The following is a 26567-nucleotide window of genomic DNA, read 5'->3' as shown; positions in this document are numbered from 1 at the left end:
TAATAAATCCGCGCAAACGTGGTGACTTTTAACAGTAAATTAATGTGTTTAGTCGCACAAACGCGGATTTTTTCTTTACCGTAAACGTAATGCAGTTTATGCTGTGCTGCTGCACAGCATAAAATACATATATTTTTTTTTTGGAATTTCAAAGATCAGACGTATATAGCCATCTCAATGCAAATATTCATGAAAATAAAAAATGTTACTACGAACAAGGAACAATACAAATCCTTGGTGCGAACGGACACTAAGGGCGAAAGAACCCGTTACCAATCTTCGGAGCCTCTCGGCCACATATGTAAACAAACAGACTAGCCGGTAGCCGGTGTATTTACGCATCGAAAAATGTTTCCTTGTTACGCACATATCTTGTTTTCTTTAATTTGCGTGACAGTCCTATCGTCTTGTTTTGGTGCTTCAAAGTGTGGCTATTCTGTAAGTAATTGAGTTTAAAAATTTAATGCATTCTTCTAGAATCACAAAAAAGAAAAATCAAATGGGACTGCAAGTGCAAGGCTAACCAAAAAATATGTGTGTTTATTGGTTCTTTATTGTTGCATACTGAAAGGGTAGAGTGGGGTGCTCATTTTCGCCATATCTTTCCATGTTTTCTTCAGTTTTAATATGTTCAGGTCTTTATGTTTTTGAAGTATACTGATATTTCTATATGAAGATAACTTCAAATGCAAAATATTCTTAGCTGTTTTGAACAAAATCATCTGAAAAGTTGGATTAAAGGGTGTTTGAAATTTCCTCATTTTTTGTCAACGGGGGACACATATTCGCCGTTTTTACACATCTATTTAAAACCAAATAACTGCAGCTTTAAACAATATTTATTAAATAAATTTCATTATATAGATGAGGAGGGATAGGACCTTTATCGGGACTCCGGGATCGAGTGTTTTTCAGCTGGGGATTTTGGGATTGACCCTTTTGGGATCCGGGAATTCTTTTTTTCTGATTTCGGGACGTCGGGATTTACTTATATAAATTCAGGACCTCGGGATTTCGTGTTTTTAAGCTCGGGATTTCGGGATCAGGACCCCTCCTATCCCCCCTCATAGATGAATAGCAGACATTTAAAAGGTATAAAAAACTGAAATTTAGGGCAATCAGTCAAAGAATCCCTAGGAAATACTTCTTTGAAATCTTATTTTTCATTCAGGAAATTGGCTGAAAATCGTAATCCGTTTTTTGGTCCTTTGCGGTAAGTACCGAAATTTGGTCTCATTTTCAAAAATAATCATATTTGTTATAAAAATATAATTTATCGGCATATTTCTGCCATTTCAGCCATCCTTTGAAGTTTTTACACCTCAAAATCATAAAACGGCGAAATTGTGTCCATTACGAATTTGAGCCCCCCCCCCCTCTAGGCGGAAAGGAATTTATCTTTATTTGTATTTTATTTGATCCTCAATCTTAAGGCCTGTTGGCACAAATTGTCCCAATGTGCGGTTTTCCTCAAGGTATTTTCTTCTCTGTACCAAGGATGTGTCTCTATACAAATCCTTGTCTGTGCTATGCGCTGGATTGGGATTGTGGAACAGCAGTATTTATTGGGTCAATATGGTAGCAACATTGTGAATTTAACAGTACTTAATAAAAAAAAGGTCTAAAATTAACTTGAGGTAGGGGCACAGTAGTCAAAATAATTATGACGTCTGGCAAGGCTATCTAATTTTTTTCTGGGACCATCCAAATAATTATGACCTCTGGCAAGGCTTTTTAAAAAATTTCTAGGACGGACGTATAGCCTTGCCAGACGTCATAATTATTTGGACTAGGGGCACAGTAAACATGCAAACTTTTTTGTTTGGCCTAAGCTTCATGGCCAAACTCTGGAACATAAAACATTGACTAAGTACATTTGTACCTGAGATGCTCCATTGTAATCGTCAAGATTTCTGATTGGGGAGATCACACAAACAACATCACCAGCTGAAGGTTTGGTTTCTAACACCGAAATTGCCACATCAACTCAAAATCCTTTACTTATCTTAAAGTTCATGCAGAAATGGCTCCTTTTCAACCTAGAATTTACTTTGAGTGCAGACAAACATGTGGATCCGGAAAACTTATAAGGCAATTGATAAATAAAATTCAAATAAAAGTGAGAATGGAAATGGGGAATGTGTCAAAGAGAAAACAATGAGTAAACCCAACCAAAGAACTGAAAGCAGTTTAAGGCCACCAATGGGTCTTCAACACAGCAAGAAATTTTGTAGCCGGAGGTGTGCTTCAGTTAGCCCTAAAACAAAAATGTGTATTAGTTCAGTGAAACTTTTACATCAAACATAGAGGGGGGATAGAAGGGGTCCTGATCCCGAAATCTTGGGCTTAAAAACACGAAATCCTGAGGTCCCGAAATTCGTAAAAAAGAATTCCCGGATCCCGAAAGGGTCAATCCCGAAATCCAGAGCTTAAAAACACCCGATCCCGGAGTCTCGATAAAGGTCCTATCCCCCCTCAACATATGCATTATTTGTTTTGAAAACTAAGAGGTTACCTGGATTTTGCAGTGATTTTTTTTCCTCCCTTCAGAAGATGATTAAATTAACAAACAGTTGAGTTTCTCTTGATATGGTCCAATCAGGTACACAGTATAAATCACCAATTATTGTCACATATATATCTATTGTTTGTGTCAATCATTACAGTTCACTTTATTTAAAATCTATGGTAAAGTTCTCAAACCTCTTTCCCAACTTTGATTATGTTGGCACCTTCTGCATGATCTGTAGGATGATAAAAAGTGCATTGCAAAATCCAAGTAAGTTTTATTTTTGCTTTAATATAAGTTTTAATCATATTCCTTTTGTAGAGCTGTCCTAAAGGAAAAGATGGGATGCTCAATGTTCATTTAGTACCTCACACACACGATGATGTTGGATGGCTAAAGACAGTTGACCAGTATTTTTATGGAGGTTGGTGGTATACATTTTGCACATACATGACATATACAATTTCAATCATCAGGAAATACAATCACATGTAAACTTATGCTGCTGGGTCATTCTGTTTGCACCAAAATTCATTTCAACTACTACATTGTTCTAGTGACTGAAGGCCAATAATCCAACATTTCTACAACAATAAACAAAACAAAATGTGGTATTAGGACTCAATTAAGTGGGTGAAGGGAAACCCTACAAAACCATGTATTTTTCAGGGGTGTTATTTTGGTTTGTTGCCTTTTCAACTCTAAATGAAATTATCAGTTTAAGGTAGAAGCAGTTGATTAAACAAACTCATATTCCTGTATTCTGAAATAATTTATTTAGAAAAAGTGCAAAATTGTTTTGTTTAAGTTGGTGAATCAATAATTAAAATAGTAACATTTCTATGTACATTAGGCCACGGTTTTTTAATTTGATGGTTTACGGATTTTCCCAATGAAAAAGTCGGGTCGGTCGGTCGGGAAAAAAAAAAGAAAAAAAATCATCTTTGAAGACAGAAAAATATGCAAAATCAATATATATTTCACCTTTCTAACAATATGTTTGTTATGCTATTTTATCATCATTTCTTAAATTTTAGTTCGATGAAATATTATTGCTCAAATGTTATAAACATCGCATGACATTGTCTAATAAATTACAGTAAAAAAAAGGGGGGTGCACGGACAAAGACGAAATTAAATCGTCATATCAGAAACAAGAAAAATAAATTCGCGTAGCTCTTTATCAATTCCAGAAAACTTGGTGAATAATGATCTTCAAGCACGAAAACTGATAAAGAAAAAAATGTAAAAACGTCGTACGAAAATAAGTTTCAACACACGTGTTAAAAACCTAATAGACTCGTCCACTGGAAAACGAGATTATCGGGTTAATCTGTTGTCTCGCATTCCCGTTTTTTATCCAAATGGACGATAATTTTTTCATTATCTATGAAACAAGAAAATTCCAAATGATTTGTTAATATTCAGTACTTCAACTTGATGCCTTTACCCTGTCCACATTTGGACAAGTCTATTTCTATGAGATGATGATCTTACGGACTGATGACAAATAAGGGAAACGAACTTATTGTGTAATTGGTTTTAAAAACAAGTTTCGTTCCGCAATATTATTTGCGCAAACGACATTTCAAGGTCAGTTATAATTGATTTGTCTATTTTTAGAAACGTAAACTGGAAGTTTTATTTTTTCACAACAGAAAGTGTTATCAATTTTGTTAGTGATTAATGCATTTCATTTCATAAAAAAAAATTATTTAATTATTTTTCAGGGATAATGCATTTGCTAGGGTCGGCGGGAATAAAAAAGCATGAAAAGTCAATTTTATTTTTATTCTGGAAATCGGAAAAATCGGGTCGGCGGATCCGTAAACCAACAAATTAAAAAATCCTGGCCTTACATGTATCAAGTTATTCTTATTTATGAGATACGTTTTCTGTTTGAAAACATTGTTAGATTGTTATTTTTTCTCCAAATTGATTGTATATATATAGATAAATGAAATTATCAGTCTTTTTATTGAACAAGAATTGACCGTGATATTTTGAGAAATTTTTACAGAATTTGAAAGTTCCATGCAGATACAATGTTAAGGAAAAAAACAGACTAAATATGTAAATTGTTGAAAATTTGAAAGGTGAGATTACACATTATACAATCATGAACCATTTAAGTAATAAACAGAGGTATTTAATGCATGTATATTTATAATCAGAATAAAAAATCTCATTAATTTTACTTTTACAGAAAAAAATAACATCCAGAGAGCTGGAGTGCAATACATTCTTGATTCTGTTGTTCAGGAACTGTTACAAGATCCATCAAAGAGATTTATTTATGTAGAAATAGCATTCTTTGCTCGATGGTTGAATGAACAAAATGATATCATGAGACATGCAGTCAAAGGACTTGTAAACTCAGGTTTGTTGATTTTCTTATTTATTTATTTCATTAAATAGATATAACTTATAAGATGTGGTGTGAGTACCAGTTTTTGTGGTTAAAAATTGATGATTGTAAAAAACATTTTGAACTGTTTACTGTTTAATGGATTTTGTGGTTCAAACAAGTTTTCCAACCTACAAGACAATAAAACAAATCTTTTGTTCAATTTCTGTGGTTCACCTATTCTAATAATTCTTCATAGTTATTATCCCAAAAACAACAAGTTTATCCATAGGATATAACAAAAATTAACATGAATATAAAGATATTCAACCCATATGTATTTTAAGCATTGATAAAAACAAATATGAATGTTAAAAAATGTATAATACTAAATTTACAAGTTAGTTTTCGAAACTCCCAATAGATTTGATAATTATCCGTTCTATTCTTTAAACACTTAGAATTGATTACATTAATTTTACAATAACTTGACAGGTAGATTAGAGTTTATACTAGGAGGCTGGTGTATGAATGACGAAGCAACCACACACTACAATGCCATTATAGACCAGCATGCCCTGGGATTTGAATTTTTACGACAGAATTTTGGGGAGTGTGGTAGACCTCGAGTTGCATGGCAGATTGATCCTTTTGGACATTCAAGAGAACAAGCTTCATTATTTGCACAGGTAAAAAATTATACAGCATGACTTCCTATGAGCTACTGCCGATTCCTCAAACTATTCATGGGATACCAATTTTCTTGTGTATAGGGAAACCGCTAATTTAAGTTTTCAACAAAGTATTCATTTAATTTTTTATAGGCCTTTATTCAATCTCTGGCAAAAACCACAAAATCAAATATACTTAAAAAAGCAATATTTATTTAATCATGGATGTAAATTTGTATCCATAAAAGTAAACGAATCTACAGTAATAAGAAAGAAATAAATAGTAAGAAAAGTAGGTATTTCTTCACAAATCGAATTCCATACAAATCTGAGACAATGTATTTTATAAAATATCATTTGAATACCAATACCTGTTATATGGTGATCTACTGCCAGCTGTAAATTATAAGATTTTTTGATTGGATGGCTCTTTTATTTTCATACATGAGATGTACTGTTCTCTTTGAAGTTGCTATCAACAGCCTTTCATCAATTTAACATAATGATAAAAATTGTATCGATTAGTTTCTTATCAGGAAATTTTAAAATGATGTTAGGATAGGAAAGGGTTGAAAATGAAACTTAAAAACAAAAAATAGTACTTAAGGAAAACAGATATTTTCTCTCACATGCTTTTTCCATACAAATGAGATAATTATATTATTTTTCTACAAAGTCCATCACCAATGCATGTGTTTATCAAAAACCCTTCTATGAACATTTGAGATTTTCTGAACTTTTTAGCCACTTATGAGTGGAAAAAGGTAATTGTCTGACTGGAATTTTGTATAATTTTCTGCACATATATTTTCCAATCATTTGGTTATTTTTTATTAATATATAATTATATAAAAAGTAAAGTCACAAAAATATTGAACTGTAAATTAAAAACAGAAAGTCCCTAATTAATTGGCAGAATCAAAAGCTCCAACACGTCAAAAGAATGGATAACATCTGTCATATTCCTGACTTGTTACAGACATTTTCTTGTGTAGAAAATGGTGGATTGAACTTGGTTTTATAGCTAGCTAAACCACTCACAAAAACACTAGATGATGTTGCATTTTTTGTTAAATACACATGTTGAACATTTTTGTCTCTGGTTTTAGATGGGCTTTGATGGTTTATTTTTTGGACGTGCTGACTATGAAGATATAGATCAGAGAAAGAAAACAAAAACCATGGAAATGATGTGGAAAGGAAGTCCTAAAAATTTAGGTAGTATTTAAATTTTCTATGTACCACATATTATTAATGTTCAGATTGTCATTTACCTCTCTCCATTGGATTTTTTTTCTTTCTATTTCATCTTTAATGTTTGATATATAACTGTAGAGTTGTTGTGAGAATAAATGAAAAAATGAAGTAAATATTTCCTTCCTTGTTAATTATTTGTGTGGGGAACATGAAAGTGTAATAGGTGATTTCTTGTGACTGTACGTAGACATTCAAATACTACATTCAGCAATGAAGAACCTTATAGTAAATGTTGTTTAGCATTTCTGTTGACATATTTATATTTTTATATGAAAAAAAGGGAGATGTGTGCAGGATATGTTGATGAGACAACAACTAAATAACATAAAAATAAACAAAAAAACAACTTTAAATCAATCTTGTAAAAAGTTGTAAATATTCCATTAACTAAGAAGTTTGTGTAAATAACAAACAAAAAAGACCGTTATTTACAGACAAATGTTCACAGTTTGTCAAGCTTTAAATCAGAATTCTGACTCTAAAAAAGTGGTAAATTTTACATTTATCAGAAAAATTATTTAATATGTTTCACTTTAGTATCAAACAATTTTATACCGTTTTATTTTAGGGTCCAAGGCAGATTTATTTTCAGGGGTCCTATTTAATGGATACAGTCCACCACCAGGTTTCTGTTTTGATATCAACTGTAATGATGATCCTATTATGGTAGGTAAGGTTTTATATTTCACACGTACATGTAGTCTCAGTACCTTTATATGGGCATACCTATATAAAAAAAAGAGATATGATATGATTGCAAATTAGACAAACAGCCACCAGAATTTAAATGAAGTGGATTTAAGTTATCATAGGTCACTGTACAATCTTCCAACATGAAAAAAACCAATATTGTACAGTGAGGTATAAAAGGCACCAACATAAGGCCAACATTAAAAATATCTTTGTTTCCCCTCTCCCGACTGAGGTTGTTAGGGTATGGGTAGGTAGATAGGCAAATTATTTTATTTTATTCCTTGATATGGTTTTCTATATTGAATTTGTACAAAATTCAACAGGTAATTAGGCTCAAGTCAAGAAAAGTGGGGTATTCCCTGTATTCTAATTCAGTGTACACCACAGTTTTCTGGTGTTTAAAAAAAACAGTATACAGGGACCTTCTTTTTTTTCCTATTCATTTAATGTAATGAAATCTACAAAAGCGCACATTCTACTTATGATAACAATACTTAATGATAGCAAGTGTTTTTTTAGTTAAAAAATCAAGCTTATTTCAAGTCTAAATTGATGCATAACTCACAACAAAACAATTCCTTTGTTCACCAATTCATTCCTTGATCATTGATTATGAGATGACAAAAAGATACAAGTATGTTAATCACTTGGGAATAGAAGTGAACATAATTCAGTTATGTTCAGTTACACCTGGTTCATGCAGCTTGGTCAATTGATTCCTAAACAAAGATTTGTATGTTTTTTTTTCGAGTTCTAGAAGAAACAAGGCTTCACTTTATTTATATTCATGTTTTGTATTTCCTAAAACACTTTTAATAAGTATTTACGAATTCTACTGATGCAGTTATAACGTTAAAACATGCCCTTTTGTAATTTTCATGCCATAAATTGAAAAAGGAAATCCCATTTAAACTGGGTTTTTTTTACACCAGAAAACAGGGACGTTCTCTGAAAGCAGGGAATACATGTATCCCACATTTCCTGATTTGTGCCCAACCTGTTCAAAGACAAAGTAGATAGATTTTAAAGCACGAGTCAGACCATTTTTACTCTAAGTCTTTAAGATTTTATCCTTTTAACAGGAACAAGAGGTTAGACACAAAGCAAATCAAGATCTGATGCACTCAGCGGGTTGAAAGATGCTTCAGTTTTTTTTTATTTTCAAAAAAAGATCACCCTTGCACACAAACAAATCGTGTGGCAAAGCATTTGTTTGTTTTCCTTGATTCCGAATCATGTAGACGCTTCAATGCAAAAATACCTTGATTTAAAACGCTAGTTGACTACAGCATCGGAAAGGTATCACTAAAACCGAACAATTATTGGCTACAGCATCGGAAAGATATCACCAATAACAAACATAGCAACAACAAAAAATAGCAGACGAGAATGGCCAATAAAATTTTTCGAGTTGCTGTGATCTAACCGGGTTGGTCGGGTGAGGGGAAACAAACAATATTTTATTTTTGGCCTAAAAAATTGAAAAATTCAAATGCAAAAACTTTTAACAGGCGTATTTATAACAAAACAGAAATGGTATTTGTACAAGAAAAATTGTTGAATAATGAATGTCTTTTTATGCCCCACCTACGATAGTAGAGGGGCATTATGTTTTTTGGTCTGCGTCCGTTCGTTCGTCTGTCCGTTCGTTCAGGTTAAAGTTTTTGGTCAAGGTAGTTTTTGATGAAGTTGAAGTCCAATCAACTTCAAACTTAGTACACATGTTCCCTATGATATGATCTTTCTAATTTAATTGCCAAATTAGAGTTTTGACCCCAATTTCACGGTCTACTGAAAATAGAAAATGATAATGCGAGTGGGGGATCCATGTACTATGGACACATTCTTGTTAGCTATATTATGTTTCCATATATAATATAGGTATTCATTGGTGTGCTTTAAAGGACCCACTATTACCAATAAGAAATATTTAAAAATTGTGCCAAATTCCTCAAACTTTTTGCTGAAGTCATAATAATGATCCCCAAATAAATAAGAATTGTAACTTTATAATCATATAAACTTCTGGACTAAGAAATATAGAATTACTTATTATTTCAGGATGATGACAGATTACATGATTACAATGTCCAACAGAAAATCACACAGTTCATAAGATATGCTCAGTTACAGGTAACAACAAATCAAATGCCTCTTTCTCCAGTTCTGCCTAGTTCACACGTACAATAATATTTAATTCGAATTGAATTGGAATCAAATGAAATCAAATTCCCTAATCACGTTCACACACTCTTCCTTTTTAATTCAAATTGATTCGAATTGGCTAATTCGCATTAAAAATCCCTGTTTGTTGATACAAATTAAAAGTTAACCTTGTTCGGACAGTAAAGAAAATTTGGCGCTCATTGCAATTCGAATTAGAATTTACATTTGAACGTTAAAGGTTTCCAATGTGAATCAAACTAATTTGAATTAGTTAACTAATGACATTCAATGGTAGCGTTTTGTTTTGAAATTGTGTATAGTATTGTTTTACAGCAAATGAAATTATTGTTACAGAAATACTTGAATTTTTTAGTCTTGCCTTGACGGAGTCAAAAAGCGAGACATAGGTAGACGGCGGCGACGGCGTCAACAATGTATTAGTTTGTGATTAGGTCTAGTTTATGGTGAACCACAAGTGGTAGGTCAATCATATTTGGTAAGCAGTTGTATAAGCATTGGCACATCTCATTTCCATGGAGATTATTTGGCCCTGCCCCCTCAGTCATGGTCTATAGACTTCAAACTTTTGCTTATTTTACATGTATTAGTTTGTGATAAGGTCAGTTTATAGGGAACCACAAGTGGTAGGTCAATGATATTTGGTATGCAGTTGTATAAGCATTGGCACATCTTATTTCCATGGAGATAATTTGGCTCCGCCCCCTTAGTCATTGTCTATTGACTTTGAAATTTTTTTTAAGTTATCATGTATTAGTTTGTGATTAGGTCAGTTCAAGGGAAACCATTATTATTAGGCCAATGTTAATTGGTATTCAGTTGTATAAGCATTGGCACATCTCATTTCCATGGATAATATTTGGCCTCGCACATCAGTCACAGTCTAATGACTTTGAAACTTATCTTAGTTTACATGTCTTTGTTTGTGATTAGATCAGTTTAAGATGAAATGCTAATGTTAAGTCAATGATATTTGGTATGCAAATTTATTGGCATTTGCAAGTATTGTTTCCATGGAGATTATATAGCCCCACCCCCTCTTCATGGTTCATTGACTTTGAAACTTTTACATAGTTTACAAGTTAATGTCTGTATTTAGGTTTGGGAACGACTTATAGTTCTTTGAGAAAATATGAGCCCTTTTGTACAAACAAATATATTATAACTTATATTGATCCCTCATAAAACATGTAAAAGGAATATTTATAACATTAAGGGGTTGTCCCCAAACTGATTATGACTTGGATGGAGAATTGTCTCATTGTCAGTCACACATACATGTCATACATAGACCAGATTTAATTATTTCTTGGTGAACAGGGAAAAAATACTTCAGAAATTAAAGAAATGTCAAAGTACAAGTGATAAATCAAGCTTTAATATTGTCAAAACCTACTATTTTATGTTTACAAAAAAAAATTATAATCGCTCGCCTCTACTTTTCAAGCTTCCCCTCAAAAATTTGCAAATTAAATATTTTTTTATTTAAATTTTCAAATCGCTCGCTCGCCCCAAATTTTGAAATCCAAAAATCCGTAGAACAAGAAATTAAATTGGTGTGGCCTAATTTTCTGTTTGTAAATGTAACTAAAATAGTATATTTAATTTCGTGTCACATATTGATTGACATGCATATTATATAATAACATTAAAACAAATCAATTTGACTTATGAGACACATTTCACAAAATATAAACATGTTCTTTAAAAACCAACAATACTTTGAAATTCTATTTTCAAAACTAATAAGTATACCATTTGAGTACTTTCAACATGAATAAAACAAAAGTAAAAATATATAAAAAAAAATCGTAAAAAATGTTTACTTGACATTTTTTCGAGCGCTGACTTTAGTCGAAAAAGCGAGACATAGTGATCCTACATTCCGTCGGTGTCGGCAGCGGCCGCGGCGGCGCGTCCACAAATATTCACTCTGTGGTTAAAGTTTTTGAAATTTTAATAACTTTCTTAAACTATCCTTGAATTGTACGAAACTTGGACAGAAGCTTGTTTATGTTCATAAGATAGTATCCAGAAGTAAATTTTGTAAAAATAAAATTCCATTTTTTCCGTATTTTACTTATAAATGGACTTAGTTTTTTCTGCCAGGAAACATAACATTCACTCTGTGGTTAAAGATTTTAAAATTTTAATAACTTTCTTAAACTATCCTGGAATTGTAAGAAACTTGGCCAGAAGCTTGTTTATGATCCGAAGATAGTATTTAGAAGTAAATTTTGAAAAAATAAAATTCCTTTTTTCCCGTATTTTACTTATAAATGGACTTAGTTTTTCTTCCAGTTAACATTACATACAGTCTGCAGTTAAAGTATTTAAAACATTTTTAAGATTCTTAAACTAGCCTGGATTTTTACCAAACTTGGACAGAAGCTTCTGACAATCAAAAGATAGTATCGAGAGGAATAATTTTATTGATTTTTTTCATCATTTTCGATGAGTGTGTGATTAACAGCAAAAGTAGGCGAGACACTGGGTTCCACGGAACCCTTACAAATTTTTCAACTAATATATATATAATTTGTGTCATACAACTTTGATTATTTTTTTTGTAGGCTTCTCATTATGCCACTAACAACATCATCATGACTATGGGAAGTGATTTTAATTACCAAAATGCCCATACATGGTTCAAGAATATGGACAAACTCATCAAATATGCTAACCAAAGAGTAAGTTAGTTTGATTAAAAAAAATATATTTCTGATCCCTAAATTGGGGCACATTCCATGATTAAATATTCGACAAATTATTACGAAGTCCAATCTTTCATTTGCTCCAAAAGGTTATAGTTCATTAATGACTAAAGTCTTTCAGTGTTTTTGAAAAGGGTACTTTCAAAATTGAATATCTTATAGTCAAAAGCAACTTGTGTTTTCATCATGTTTTTTGTAGTATTGTAATGTCCTTTAAAAAACGCTCCTTTTTCTACACTGTATAAAGTAAATAATTTGATGACTTTTTTATCTAAGGAGAATATATTTTCAGCAAGTCAACGGAAGTAAAGTAAATTTGTTCTACTCCACGCCATCCTGTTATCTTCAAAGCTTAAATAATGCCAGCAAGACATGGACCACCAAACAAGATGATTTTTTTCCATATGCACACAGACCACACAGTTTCTGGACAGGATACTTCACCAGTAGGCCAACTCTGAAGGGCTATGTCAGACAAACTAATAATTTCTTACAGGTATGTTATTGAAATTAAAAGGTATTTAGAAGATGTATTAAAAAATAAAAAAAAAAGAATAATTGTTGACTGCTAGTGTATATGTTCTGGACCATATGGGTATTTGGACCATACGCGTATGGGTATATACTCATTTTATCAACTGTTTTAATATAAACTGACGTAAAAGTCGACATGCACGATAAAGAGTGTAATAGTTTGCTTACTTTTGAAACTTTATATAATTAGCATTAGCAGTTCAGAATTGTTTTACTTTAAATTTTAATATACGTGTTTTTGTTTTTAAAAAATGAATGACGCCACCGGCAAGGACCCTAGTTTATTTAAGTAATCTGGTGATATGATGTACTTCAGTCATGTTACGGTATTTAGATCTAGAGCTTCTTAAAACACCGTAGACACATTGAAACGACACAGGACCCAAGCAAAGCTATGGTACCATATGGATTTAAATGTCACCCTATGCAAGAATACAATTAGTGACGAAAAACTAACGTTGGCATTAATATTTTTAAATGATTTTGTAGCCTTTGAATTGTAAATAATAAATTTTCATGTAGCCATTATTGTTTTTTTTTATAAAGATTTATAATGCATATTATTGAAAAAATTAACTATATGATCCAGCCCGTTAACCAAACGAGTATATACTCATATGGTCGGACCATACATGTATGGTCCAAATACTCATATGGTCCGGAACATATACATTAGGAAATTCAAATTATTTTTAACAAACTTGTGCATTTGTATCTCTGAAATAATCAATTTGAGTTTGTATGAAACAAATCTCAATGGTGTGTTCTTTCTTTTGTGCCTTTAAGCATTATGGAAGGATGAGGATACATTGCTTGTATGTGTTGTTACCTGAAAGATTTTATAATAGACTGTGTTATTGATCTGATGCTATATAAATACTAGAAACAAGATGGTATTTCACTATTCCTGTTTTATACCAAGATGCTGGATCAAATATCTTAGGAGAACACCATTTGAAAACTGGCGTGTCATTTAATTTGTAGATTTTATGTAAAAATGGTGTCTTGAGTTTATCTAAAATTGTGGGTGATATATATTTTTTGGGGGTTTACTGAGTCTCACAGATCTTGTTTTATTAGGTTGCTGTCACATCAGTGAATTTAATATACGTAAAGTGTGAACAGTTAAGTAAGAAGTTCTCTCTCAATACAATAAAAAATAATGCTAATCCGGGATAATTAGCTGAAAATTTTTATGAAGTTTTATGCAAATTACTTAAGGTTATTTTTCTTTATCAGGTATTCATTAATTTAAGCATTAAAAAAGTTACATTTTATATTCAATCTGTTTTTGGAACTTAAAAATAGATTTCCTTTCGCACTGAAGTAGGAAAATAAATAGTGTTTTTTTTTTCTTTCTTGTTGATTTTAGGTTTGTAAGCAGCTTGATGGACTTGCAGAATTAAAAGATACAGATAACAGCACATTTCATTTAAACATCTTACGTAAGTACAGTATTGTCATATCCCAAAATCATTACTTTTTCATATATTTAGAATTTTCCTTCCATTAGTTAAGCTAATTCCTTAATTATTTCTATGGCCTCTGTGGTCAAGTGATGTTAATAGTTCATCTATAATTATTATTAGCCAGTAAAAAAAAAAAGATTGTGAGTTCAAACTTTACAAAACAATTATGGAAAAATGTGTACATCTCGGATCTTATTTGACTAGCATTGCCAGTTTTCCCACTGAACGGGCGGTTGTTCCGCTGGCTCCCTCCATCAATAGAAACTAGCTGCAATGATGAGGCGAATAGTGCTGAAATTGGCCCCAAACACCAACTGTCAATCAATTAATATATTAATTTAAGGTAAACCTGCAATTTGAACTTGCAAGTTTTATTATTTCATGAAGACCAACAGCAAAGAAGTATGATATTCATACACCAACAACTAAAACCTTGATTTGTTCAAACCACAAAGGATGAATGAATACCAATGTTTAAAACAGCAAACCATCACCTATGTTTTTTCTATTGGCATCCTATACTGTAATTGAGTTGATTTGTGAAAGTTGATAACACAAAACTTTAACACATTACTTCAAAGCTTTACTTCAGTATTTTTTTTCTAGGTTTTTAAAACCAAGTTATATTAACTTTTGCATTGAACTTTGAATTATGTTTCTCGATGAATAGATTAGTTCTGGTTGTCAAGTTGTGTGTTAACAGTTTTGTTTATAATGTTACAGGGGAAGCATTAGGAGTTGCTCAGCATCACGATGCAGTGTCGTAAGTTATTTATTTCAATTAAATTTATTTGATATAGCATGAGCAAATTGTTTATTTATGGAGAAAGTTTTATTGGTATAGTTTGAAAAAAGTAGCCATAGACTCATTTCTTTTCATTGCGATTTAGGAAAAAAAATGTGTTTTTGTGGACACTTGATATTTTGTGATTTTGACAATTCTGCATGCAAAATTCATTACAGAAATTTGTTTTTTTTAACACATGAAATCGTCATTTACCTTCACCCGTGAAATCCACAATGATTAGTACCCCATCAAGAATAAGAATTCACATGATATTTAGCTACAGTATAAATAATCAATTTATATAAAAAAATAATTATAATAATTATCTTATCTTGACAAGATTTTTCGAAGTTAATACCAATAGATATTTTTAATACCAGAATACTCAGATAGATTTCCTTTTAAAATCTGCTGCAAAGACAAATGTTATAAAGAATTTCAGAAGGAAGTCTTGACAAATATTTGTTGTTTTAAATTGATTAAAAATGATTTTACCTTAATTACATTATAAGTTCAAAGTCAAATATAGTATTTGAAATAGTAAATCAACCTGTTTGACAATCAAATACAGCCTCATCAGATTTGAAATGAATGCAACATATATTGATGCAACAGCATTACCTTTCCTGTAGTAGGAAAATTTATTGAAAAATGCAATTTTAAGTAAATGATTCCATTTTGAAAATGGGAGACAACTTTTTTTTCCCATTTTAATATAGACCATATATGAACCTGCATGTGGTGAGTTTTAAAAATGTATATTGTACAATCATGTTGAATTTGGAAAAAAAAAGATTATGATAATTAGGTGCTTAATAGACAGTATCAAATAAATACAGGAATGAATCAAGTAATACAAAAGTGATGCTTATCAGCTAACATTATCTCCCTTTGTTATCTACTTACCCTTCCAGAGCACCTGAGATCACCCCCAGTTTTTGGTGGGGTTTGTATTGCATAGTCTTGAGTTTTCTATGTTATTTTGGGAACTATTGTTTGTCTGTTGGTCCTATCCTTTTTAGCCATAGGATTGTCACTTTTTAATTTGAATTATGAAGTTGAATGTCCCTCTGGTATCTGTTCCTTCTCTTTTATCTACATCTTATTTTGTTTTCACAGAGGTACAGAGAAGCAAGCTGTTGCCTATGATTATGCAGAAAGATTAGCTAATGGTGTAATGGAATGTCAGGTAAATATTACTGCCATGCACAACTCTTATTAATGGAAATATCCTTTCAAAAATTTTGTTTATTTCTTTCAAATTTTGTTACAACATTTTAAAAGAATATGTAATCCATACAAAAAATTCAAAAGGAAACACTACACATTTTACCCATTTTTGTCCAGACTGTTACATTTTTATCACAGAAGCTTAACATAGTAATTGTACCTTATGTTGTTGTCAGGGTCATTAAAAACATTTAGCCTCAGTTTGTTGTTAAAAGTATTTTTATGCCCCACCTACGATAGTAGAGGGGCATTATGTTTTCTGGTCTGTGCGTCCGTTCGTCCGTCCGTTTGTTCCTCTGTCTGTCCTGCTTCAGGTTAAAGTTTTTGGTCAAGGTAGTTTTTGATGAAGTTGAAGTCCAATCGACTTCAAACTTAGTATACATGTTCCCTATGATATGATCTTTTTAATTTTAATGCCAAATTAGAGGGTTTACCCCAATTTCACGGTCCACTGAACATAGAAAATGATAGTGTGAGTGGGGCATTCGTGTACTGGGGACACATTCTTGTTTAAGATATGCATTACTTTTTTAAACTCATAATTTGACATTGATTCTATTTTAAATGAACAAGTAAAATTTTATACTAAACTTTTTGCCACGGAAGGCTGGGACAAAACAGAGGGCGAAAAAACTTTGTCAGTTTATGATAGATAAGGTAAGTAAGGAAGATAAAGAAATGTTCAGTACCTGTGAAGTAGAAAAGGTACTGAAATTACTTAAATAGAACAAATCACCTGGTGAAGATGGTATAATATCAGAATTTTATTGTTTATACTGGAATATGATAAAAGATAATTTCTTAAGTTTACTACAAGAAATTTTTAATTATAGTATATTGAGTAACTCTCAACATAACCTTACTACATAAAGAAGGAGAAAGGGATAATATAAAAAGTTGGAGACCACTAACTTAACTAAATTGTGATTATAAAATTATTGCAAAGATTCTATCTGAAAGACTTAAGATAGTATTACCTAAAATTATTCAGTCTGATAAGAAAGGGTTTGTTAAAGGTAGAAATATAAGTGAGGCTAAACGAATGCTTCAGGATTTTATAGAATATATTGACAACGAAGATGAAGCAGGAATTATATTATTTTTGGATCAACAAAAAGCGTTTGATAGGGTTGAATGGGAATGGATAGATTTTGTATTAAAGACATTTTAATTTGGCGGGAAATCTAGAGCATGGATAAAAATACTATTATACAATCCTACTACGTGTATTAAAACCAATGGGTTTGTATCAAGATACTTTTCGATTACTTGTCCAATAGCGCCTTTCTTGTATATATGATACAGGCTGAACCCATGGCATGTGCGATTAAGGGTAACATTAAAATAGAAGGATTAAAATTACCAGGAGAGAGAGCAATTTTATAGAAATTAAATTATGTATGTTTGCAGATGACATCCAGGTATTTAATAAAAATGAAAAATCTGTAGAAAATACTTTTAAAATTTTGTCTTTATACGAATAAGCTTCGAGTTCTAGAATAAACTATGACAAAGCAAAAGGCTTACTGTTAGGGGCTTCGAAAAGATAACGATTTAAATTTGATAAACATGATAAAATCAAATGGACCACAGGCAATGTTAAAACATTAGGGGTGTGTCATGGTTATGAAATAGATGACTATGATATTTAGAGAAAAATAAATATTAAAAATTGTATTCACGTATGGAAAAGTAAAGCTAAACCATTAGTTTGACAGAACTTTTTAGTTGCATCATTATAAGGATTTTCTGAAATTTGGTTTATATAAGTCAGCTATTTCGTGTAAAAAAAATTCAGATTCATCACTCAACAACTCCCTGTTTACCAAAATATTTGGATGGGCTATAACCAGTGAATAGAAGCTCGCAGTTTCACTTGTTTTATGATCAATAGACAATATCCAGAGCAAAATTTAACTTTTTAATTTTTAGCTTATCAGGCCTCAAAGGGCCAAGTGTGTAGCTATTCTCATCTTTGGGATATCCTGTCTACATCCTCCGCTGAAGCCTGTTAAGTTGTACATTACTCATCTTTACTGTAACTACTGGTCCAATTCACAATTGTCATCAAGGTATTTGGGTTATACCAACCAACATTGCAGTTCTGAGAACAAATAAAACACAGGTGTAAAATGCATGTCTATAATCTTGAAAATGCTGTAGAGTATAGACAGAAAATATGAAACTGAGGTCAAAAGTTATTGACATAAATGAGCAAGAAATGCATCTAAAAAAATGTTTAATTTGTTTAGTATTTTACAGTGACTGTTTATTAATTTGTGCTGAACAGCCAAACCAATGATGTTTTAAACACTGGTCTTACTGCTATGTCCTATGTAACATGTTTTCGTAAACTTACCTCTGTACTTTGATTTGAATACAAGGTCATTTAATGAAACTGCAAGATAATCCTTACCTACTAATAATTATTTTACAGAAAGTTGTAAATGATGCCCTGAAGAAGTTATATAAGAAAGGAAGTACACCAGCACCAAATCAGCTGTTTTGTAACCTACTCAACATTAGTGTGTGTCATGTGACTGAAAACAGTAAACAGGTATGGTTAATTTGATTCGCAAAATAGTGAAGCTGTTTAAAATGTCCCTTTTCTGTTCACATTCAAGCACTTGTTGTGCAAACTTTTAACTTGTTTCTTTGTTGTTATTTTTATGCCCCACCTACGATAGCAGAGGGGCATTATGTTTTCTGGTCTGTGCCTCTGTTCTTCCGTCCGTCCGTCTGTGCCTCCGTTCGTCCGTCCGCTTCAGGTTCAAGTTTTTGGTGTAGGTAGTTTTTGAAGAAGTTGAAGTCCAATCAACTTGAAACTTAGTACACTTGTTCCCCATGATATGATCTTTCTAATTTTAATGCCAAATAATAGTTTTGACCCCAATTTCATGGTCCACTGAACATAGAAAATGATAGTGTGAAGTTCAGGTTAAAGTTTTTGGTCAAGGTAGTGTTTGATGAAGTTAAAGTTACATCAACTTGAAACTTAGTACACATGCTCCCTATGATATGATCTTTCTAATTTTAATTCCAAATTAAAGTTTTGACCCCAATTTCACGGTCCACTGAACATAGAAAATGATAGTGTGAGTGGGGCATTCGTGTACTATGGACACATTCTTGTTCATTTAATATTTACAAAAGAGATTTTTTATAAGTGATTAATAAAGACTTAAATGATAATTTTGCTTTGAATACTGTGGAATCTTTATTTATGTGGGTACCAATTTTCATGGTTTAAGGAAAACTTGCATATTCATGAATATTTAATTTCATTCTTTTGGCAAAGTTCGAAATATTCCTTTAGAAAATTCATTGAATATTTAAATTTGTGGTTACCTTGTACCCATGAAAACCACAAAAATTGATATCCAACGAATATTTATGTATCCCCAGTATATTATGTTTTTTTTATTCTCTTTTTCAGTTTACTTTGACTGTATATAACCCCTTGGCACGATCAGTTATTTCATGGATCAGACTGCCTGTTGTTGGAACAAATTATACCATACGAGGACCAAAAGGGGAAAACCTGCTATCTCAGGTAAATATTAAATGTAACAAACAAAGCTTCAGATAGAAAATATTTTATATAATATATATCTCACAAACGAAGCTATACTATACCTTCAATGTCAAGATTTGTTTCACTAGATATCTACCAAAATTGAACAGAAGCTTCTTACAATCAAAAGATATTATCTAGAGGAAAATTTTAATAATTTTTTCCCCATTTTTGTTAGCCTGCAACTAACTGCAAAAGAAGGCAAGCCACAAATTTTTATTTATTTATTAAATTTTATTTAATGTATTAGATTATTCAAGTATCAGCTGACACCAAAAGGATACCAGAAAGAAAAGGATCCCTGGCAAAGAATGAACTGGTATTCCGTGCAGATCTTCCTCCATTGGGATTTAATACTTACTTCATTAGTATGACAGGTAAATAGGTTTACATTCCTATTTATTGACTCTACTTTACCTTAGTTCTTTGATAATACTATAAGTTTTCTTTAAAACAGGGTTGCAGTTTGTGTTTCCTCTATCAAATTGTTTGATTACTTGAAAGATTCTGTTGGTATTGAGAGTGATAAAAGAAAACCTAAAGGGTCCGGAAGCGGCCATATTTTCCAGTCTTGTCCTAAACTGAAAGTAGTAGTCCTAAACAAGTAATTGGGATTTAGGACTAATTTTATTTTTAACAGAAATAATTCAATTATTTTGTTGAGATCCAGTTTCTAAATCGCCATTTTGAACTTGTTTTTGTTATGTTATCCCTTTCCTGTAATAAAACTGCCACTCCAGTAAAGTGTTATAATCCTGAGGGCCCTCCTAATAACTATATTATTATGTGGTTTTGACAAAGTCAGCATACATTAAAGAAGATTTGTAATTCTTTGAACATTGAATTCATGGTTCTTGGGTACATAACCCTTGAAAATTGGTATCCAACAAATAATAATGAGTCCACAATATTAATTATTAATTATACAAGAGTTATTTGTTTACTCATTTAATTAATACTTTTACAAGAACTATTACAAGGTTAGATTACTAACTAACAGCAACTTTATGCAATCTTTAATAAGCCACATTTAAAATAAAAAACAGAACCCACTAAACATCAGCTACTTATGTTGTTATGGCATCTCTAATTTTGTCCCAGAATATAACATTTCCATGTTCATCATTTGGATATTCTATATACGACTGTTTCTGTATAAGTTCATACAGCAGTAAAGGTAATTCCTCTGGTAAAAGTTTCTCATAAAAGACAAGAAAAAGAATATTTTTGCCTTCCCTAGAATGAACACTTTCCATTCTCGCCATATTATATTCAAACATACAGTAGTACGAATCAACAAAAGATCGAGTTATTATACAAATTGTCTTTCGACTGTTTTGGATAGCGTTAATAATGTTATCTGTGATATCTTGTCCTGGTAAGAAATCACGCTGATGTAAACACAGCCTCAATTTGAATTCATGTTCCAAATTATGAATACAGTCTTGCGTAACGAAAGTTCGGTCTTCATCAGAATATGATATAAATGCATCATAAGTATACTCATTCAAATTATCCTCAATGTTCTTTATAGATGTATATTTCAATTTAGCAGTGTAGAAAATGTAGCGTAGCTTCCATCTTTGTCTATAAATAAATCCTCCAAACAATACGATGATAAATCCAAAAATAGCAAAAGATACAGATATTATTAAATTTGCATAGCTAATACAGTCTTCTTGAAGATGTTTTATTACTTTTTCAAATGAATTCAATGTTGAAGAGCTTCCATTTTCATAAGTGCATTTGTATTGATTAAAATTGATGAAATGTTTGCGGTTTACTTTCATCCACTTCAGAAATGGGACTGTATAACAGGTACACTGCAAGGGGTTATTGATGAAATCTATTTTTGTGTCATTGTTTTTAAGAACTTTATCAATATTTCTCATTGATGCTGCATCCAAGAAATTTATTGCATTGTTCCTGAGATTTATTACCTTCAACTTTGTCAAGTTAGACAAATCAAAATGTATAGCTTTCAAAAAGTTGAAATTTAAATCAATAACTCTCAGGTGCTGTTGGCCATGGAACATAGTGAAATTAAGTTGGTGAATGGAATTGTTGGATAGATTTACATGCTCAAGTTTACTATCTTGCGTTGTCATGTATCGATGTTCAGCTAGGTAGCCTCCTAGCGCATTTCTGTTTAATTTCAGAATCAAAACATAAGTAAGGTTTAGAGCTATTTGCTTAAACATATTACCACTTAGATCCAGAATTTGAAGGTTCGTTGGTGGTGGCACAGGGAAAGTTTGAGTAGATATTTGTAAATTTTTGTTATTTGTGAAGGTCAGTTCATGAACATAGGTTGTTGATAGGAGATCATAAATGTTATTCAAAGGAAAAATTTGTGATGTGTAGAAAACATTATTCATTTTCACAACTTTTACTGGTGTTTTAGCCAAGCTTTGGAACAGTTCTATAACTTTTGCCTGTCCAAATTTATATCCTGATGGACAGTCGAGATCAAACCCAAAAACTTCAAGCTTTGTTAGATTAGAAAAAGCCTCAGATTTCACAACCATTTGGTGACAATGGTTGATATATAGATACCTTATATTTGGTGTATATCTGAATACGTCATTATAAAGAGGTAGATGAAGGCAATTGCTAAAATTGAGTGAAGTTAAATGATGTAGGGAAAGATAACCCTGACCAAGAACTTTTGTTTCAATTACTGGTATACTAACATCCATCTTCAGTACCTCTAACTTTTTTAAATCCGATATTGTTTCATTAGGAAAGGAAAACCGACCAAAAGTAGGTGTAGTTAGATCATTATTGTTTTGAAGAGATATATCTGTTAGTGACCTCAAAGGTTTGAAACTTCCTTTTGGAAATCGTTCCAATTTATAGCTCAGTTTATTATGATCAAGTTTAAGATGCTTTAAATTTCCAAGTCCTGTAAAAGTTTGAATATTTATCGACTGCAATTTGTTGAAGGATAGATTGAGTACTGTAAGGTTTGTCAAATGTTCAAATGAATTATTTGCTTTTTCCTGGGATAAAGTGTTGTTCAAGTAATTATTGTTCAGTTTCAAGTGCCTCAGGTCACTTAGTCCATAAAACACTTGCTGATTTATTGACACTATTTTGTTGAAAGATAAATCCAGTACTTTTAGACTATACATATTTTTAAAAGAATAATCTGGTATTTCACTGATTAAATTGTGTTGTAAATTTAAGTAAGCTGTATTTGACGGCAAATTAGGTATAGATGTCATATTCCTGCTTGAACAATCAACATATAGCTCTCCTTTTTGGTAAAACTTTTCACAGTGGAATTTTGGTTCTGGTTTAAAAGTTTCAGCTTTGCTGATGATAAGGTGATCATTGCAGATCACAAACATGATAATAAACTTGCAAACTTGAAATAACTCCATTTTCTTCTTCTGCAAAGGAAAAAATAGATTTTACTCATCATGTTGATATATGTAGTGCAAATGAATTATATTCTGTGTAAGAAAAAGAAATAGTTGTGTTATTCAACTTTATATAACTCTCTCTTGCAAGCCATTACGTGTTTTATCTTATAACAGTGTTAAATTAATTTAAACTGTCCAGTCGGTCAGAAAATGGATTAGGAGACCCACCATAAAGCTAATATTGTTTGTAATAATAGTGAAGAAAATCAGGGAGGTACTGCACCCATGTAACAAATGAATGAATATTGATATAAAAAACAAGTTTTAAAACATGTGTCTGTCCCTAGTTGGCAGCCTACATTTCAGTGGTTGTGGTTGTTTCATGTCTCATATTTTCTTTGTAAATTTTCTTTATTATAAATAAGGTTGGTTAATAGTATTCAAATGAATTATTTCACATGGTTAGACGTTTTATAGCCGACTAAACTTAACAAGTTTTTATCATTGCTGATGGCCATAGTTTTATCATTGTTGATGGCCATAAGGTGGCAGAAAATTACTTATATTCATTTCAATTGAACTCTGGTGAATAGTCATGATAGTTGTCTCATTGAATTGGAAAGCATACCACATCGTCTTATTTTTGTATGCAATGGTTGATCATCATCATGACCTTAAACATTATGTTTGTTAGCAGGAAAGAAAGATTTGAGGGACAATTGATTCACTTGTTCTCTTTATGTATATGTTACAGGAAATAGGTGAAATTAGGAAGTACATGTAATTACTAAAATTTAGGAATTACAGGTAATTCCCGATGCACTTCATGCACTTAGTTAATACAAGTAATTCCTTAAACGGCCCAGTTATTACCAGTAATTACTAAATTTAAAATGAATATTTACACCTATTTACTGACTGCTAACACAACCATAACTTTTGATCACCTGACCATAATACAACATTGTTTTAGCTGTGTAATACTAACTAGAAGATCAGTTAGTACACTTAAAATTTTGAATGGTTGATATGTATAAAAAATATCTTGAATAAATATGGACTTTCAAATATTTGGTTAAATCAGAGTAACTTTAGTTTTAATCCAAAATGGTTTAAGTTGAGCATTATAATACAGATAATTTTTGACCAACTTCAGCAGACATGGAAATCAGAAATGGAAAATTCTCCCAAAGCATTATGTCTTAACTTTTTAAAGAACTCTTTGAATATGAAGAATATTTAGACTTATTACCTTATAAAGATAAGATAACGTTATGTAGGTTAAGAACTGGAATGAACTGTTATGTGCATTAGCTTCGAGATATATAAAAAAAATATCTTTTTTTGTTGTTAAATCATTTATAAAAATGATATTGTAAAATTATAATTCACTGTTAGCAGCCATTCTGGTTTTATTTTGTTAAATTAGCTGAGAAACAAGGTTGATGAGTTGTGCACTTGCAAGTGAATATTTGGACCTCATTGTCAGGGGTTGATTTGAAGGTCACATGAATACGTATTCAATGACTCATTGAATACGTATTCATGTGACCTTCAAATCAACCCCTAGCTGGAGATGGGTTATCGATGTATTAAGCTATTAAAATTGTAAGGGTTTTTGCAGAACAAATACATGTAGTCTCGGTTACTTTTGCTGTTAATCGCAGGCTCAACAAAAATGAGGAAAAAATATTAAAATTTTCCTCTAGATACTATCTGTTGACTAGTACTGTAAGAAGCTTCAGTCAAAATTGGGTAAAAATCCAGGATGGTTTATAAAATCTAATGTTTTAAAAACTTCAACTACAGAGTGTATGTAATGTTAACTGGAACAAAACTAGTCCATTTATAAGTAATATACGAAAAAAAGGATTTTTTTTTCAAACTTTACTTTTGGATATTATTTTATGATCATAAACATTTAGCTTCTGTCCAAGTTCATGAAGTTTGGTAGAAATCCAGGATATTTGGAGAAAGTTTTTTTTAAAGTTTTGAGCCACAGTGCATGATTGAGATTTTAGTTTGATTTTGGATAGATATCATTGTCTTGCATACATATATTTACGGAGTTTCAAAACCTATAAAACAACCATTTTCCAGTTTCAATTCACAAACACTAAAGAGTATGCACTTTGGATGTGCATTATATTCCTACATCCTTAAGTTAGCGCCATTAAAATCCCTACCCCTTTACTTTCTTATTTGATATCTTGAATTATGTTTTTAATTTTAAAACAAAAACATCAAGTTAGTAAATAGCTGTAAAAATGACAAAAAAAATCAGTGATTACCAGTAATCACTGAAACAACTAGTAAATACATGTAATTACTAAATTGGCTAGTAATTACAGGTATTTACTGAAGTGTTTAGTAATTACATGTAATTCCTAATTTCACCTATTTACTGTAACATATATATTTACCTTTAGATGCTACATAAGAAAAAATAATACTTATTTAGAAATTGTTGACTATTAGTTGCAAGTATTGCAATAAACTTGTCACATTTGAAATTCAATTAAATCATAGACAATCTCTTTATGAAAACATAAAGTGAAGGTTATCCATTTAGATTTAAATTTATAAATCTTGTTTTCTAATAATTTTAAGATCAACATAATGTTATCATACCTTATAGTTTATCATCAGATTATTTGAAAATATATGTCTAGACACTTACATGAGGAAAATATAAGTAATATAAGTTGTTAAGGATATTTGATATTGACATATATTCTAGATCATATCCTGTCATTGAAGATACTTTTTAGTGCTTACGGAAATTATGTGGGCTTTCATTCATTTTAATAATTATTTTCTATAATTAAGCGAACAGCAATCAATCAATGGATATTAAAGGTCACAAGATCAATCGATATTAAAGGTCACAAGATCAATGGATATTAAAGGTCACAAAATCAATGGATATTAAAGGTCACAAGATCAATGGATATTAAAGGTCACAAGATCAATGGATATTAAAGGTCACAAGATCAATGGATATTAAAGGTCACAAGATCAAGAAAAGTTTATCATCATTTATTTTGTCTGCATAATAAAAACAAACTTTTGTCAGACAAACATTTATATGAATGAAAGAGATATGTCAATAAGACAGCAGCCCAATGACAAAAATAACCAAACCCAAAAACACCTAGACTGAGAATACATTTTTAAACAATACATTACATGTTAAAACACACTCTAAAGAGTTCTACATGTGATATGCA

General features: G+C 31.3%; 2 protein-coding genes across 3 annotated transcripts in view; one reads left to right on the top strand and one right to left on the bottom strand.

Moving 5' to 3' along the window:
* Positions 1-276: 276 nt before the first annotated feature.
* The window catches only part of LOC139488445 (lysosomal alpha-mannosidase-like), a 44815-nt gene continuing 18524 nt past the window's right edge, over positions 277-26567 (top strand). The window contains exons 1-15 of the mRNA XM_071274045.1: positions 277-438; positions 2831-2933; positions 4716-4889; positions 5352-5545; positions 6637-6745; positions 7353-7450; positions 9539-9610; positions 12235-12351; positions 12668-12871; positions 14282-14354; positions 15102-15141; positions 16285-16354; positions 18833-18952; positions 19832-19948; positions 20220-20346. Of these exons, the coding sequence (XP_071130146.1) occupies positions 349-438; positions 2831-2933; positions 4716-4889; positions 5352-5545; positions 6637-6745; positions 7353-7450; positions 9539-9610; positions 12235-12351; positions 12668-12871; positions 14282-14354; positions 15102-15141; positions 16285-16354; positions 18833-18952; positions 19832-19948; positions 20220-20346 (1708 nt within the window). The 5' untranslated portion in view covers positions 277-348. The remainder of the gene's footprint in view (positions 439-2830; positions 2934-4715; positions 4890-5351; positions 5546-6636; positions 6746-7352; positions 7451-9538; positions 9611-12234; positions 12352-12667; positions 12872-14281; positions 14355-15101; positions 15142-16284; positions 16355-18832; positions 18953-19831; positions 19949-20219; positions 20347-26567) is intronic.
* On the bottom strand, positions 20905-26201 carry LOC139488446 (toll-like receptor 4). Of its 2 annotated transcripts, none has more exons than XM_071274047.1 (2): positions 26116-26201; positions 20905-23364 (listed from the first exon to the last, which is right to left on the bottom strand). In XM_071274047.1, the coding sequence occupies exons 1-2, from the start codon at positions 26134-26136 to the stop codon at positions 21037-21039; spliced, it is 2349 nt and encodes a 782-aa protein (XP_071130148.1). In that variant the 5' UTR covers positions 26137-26201; the 3' UTR covers positions 20905-21036. The 2 variants fall into 2 exon arrangements, with proteins under 2 accessions (XP_071130148.1, XP_071130149.1); XM_071274048.1 differs by lacking the exon at positions 26116-26201 and adding an exon at positions 25969-26077.

This window comes from Mytilus edulis, chromosome 9 (genome assembly GCF_963676685.1).
Source record: "Mytilus edulis chromosome 9, xbMytEdul2.2, whole genome shotgun sequence".
Classification (NCBI taxonomy): domain Eukaryota; kingdom Metazoa; phylum Mollusca; class Bivalvia; order Mytilida; family Mytilidae; genus Mytilus; species Mytilus edulis.
Note: the sequence above shows the minus strand (reverse complement) of the source record. Positions and strands in the feature narration are given on the sequence as shown.

What these genes read in the sequence shown, in the direction of transcription:
- LOC139488446 (XM_071274047.1), bottom strand. Translation starts at nt 26,136, where the DNA reads ATGAAAGCCCACATAATTTCC. An exon ending in TGAAAGCCCACATAATTTCC is followed by an intron (nt 23,365 to 26,115) that starts GTAAGCACTAAA and finishes TTTCCTTTGCAG; the next exon opens with AAGAAGAAAATGGAGTTATT.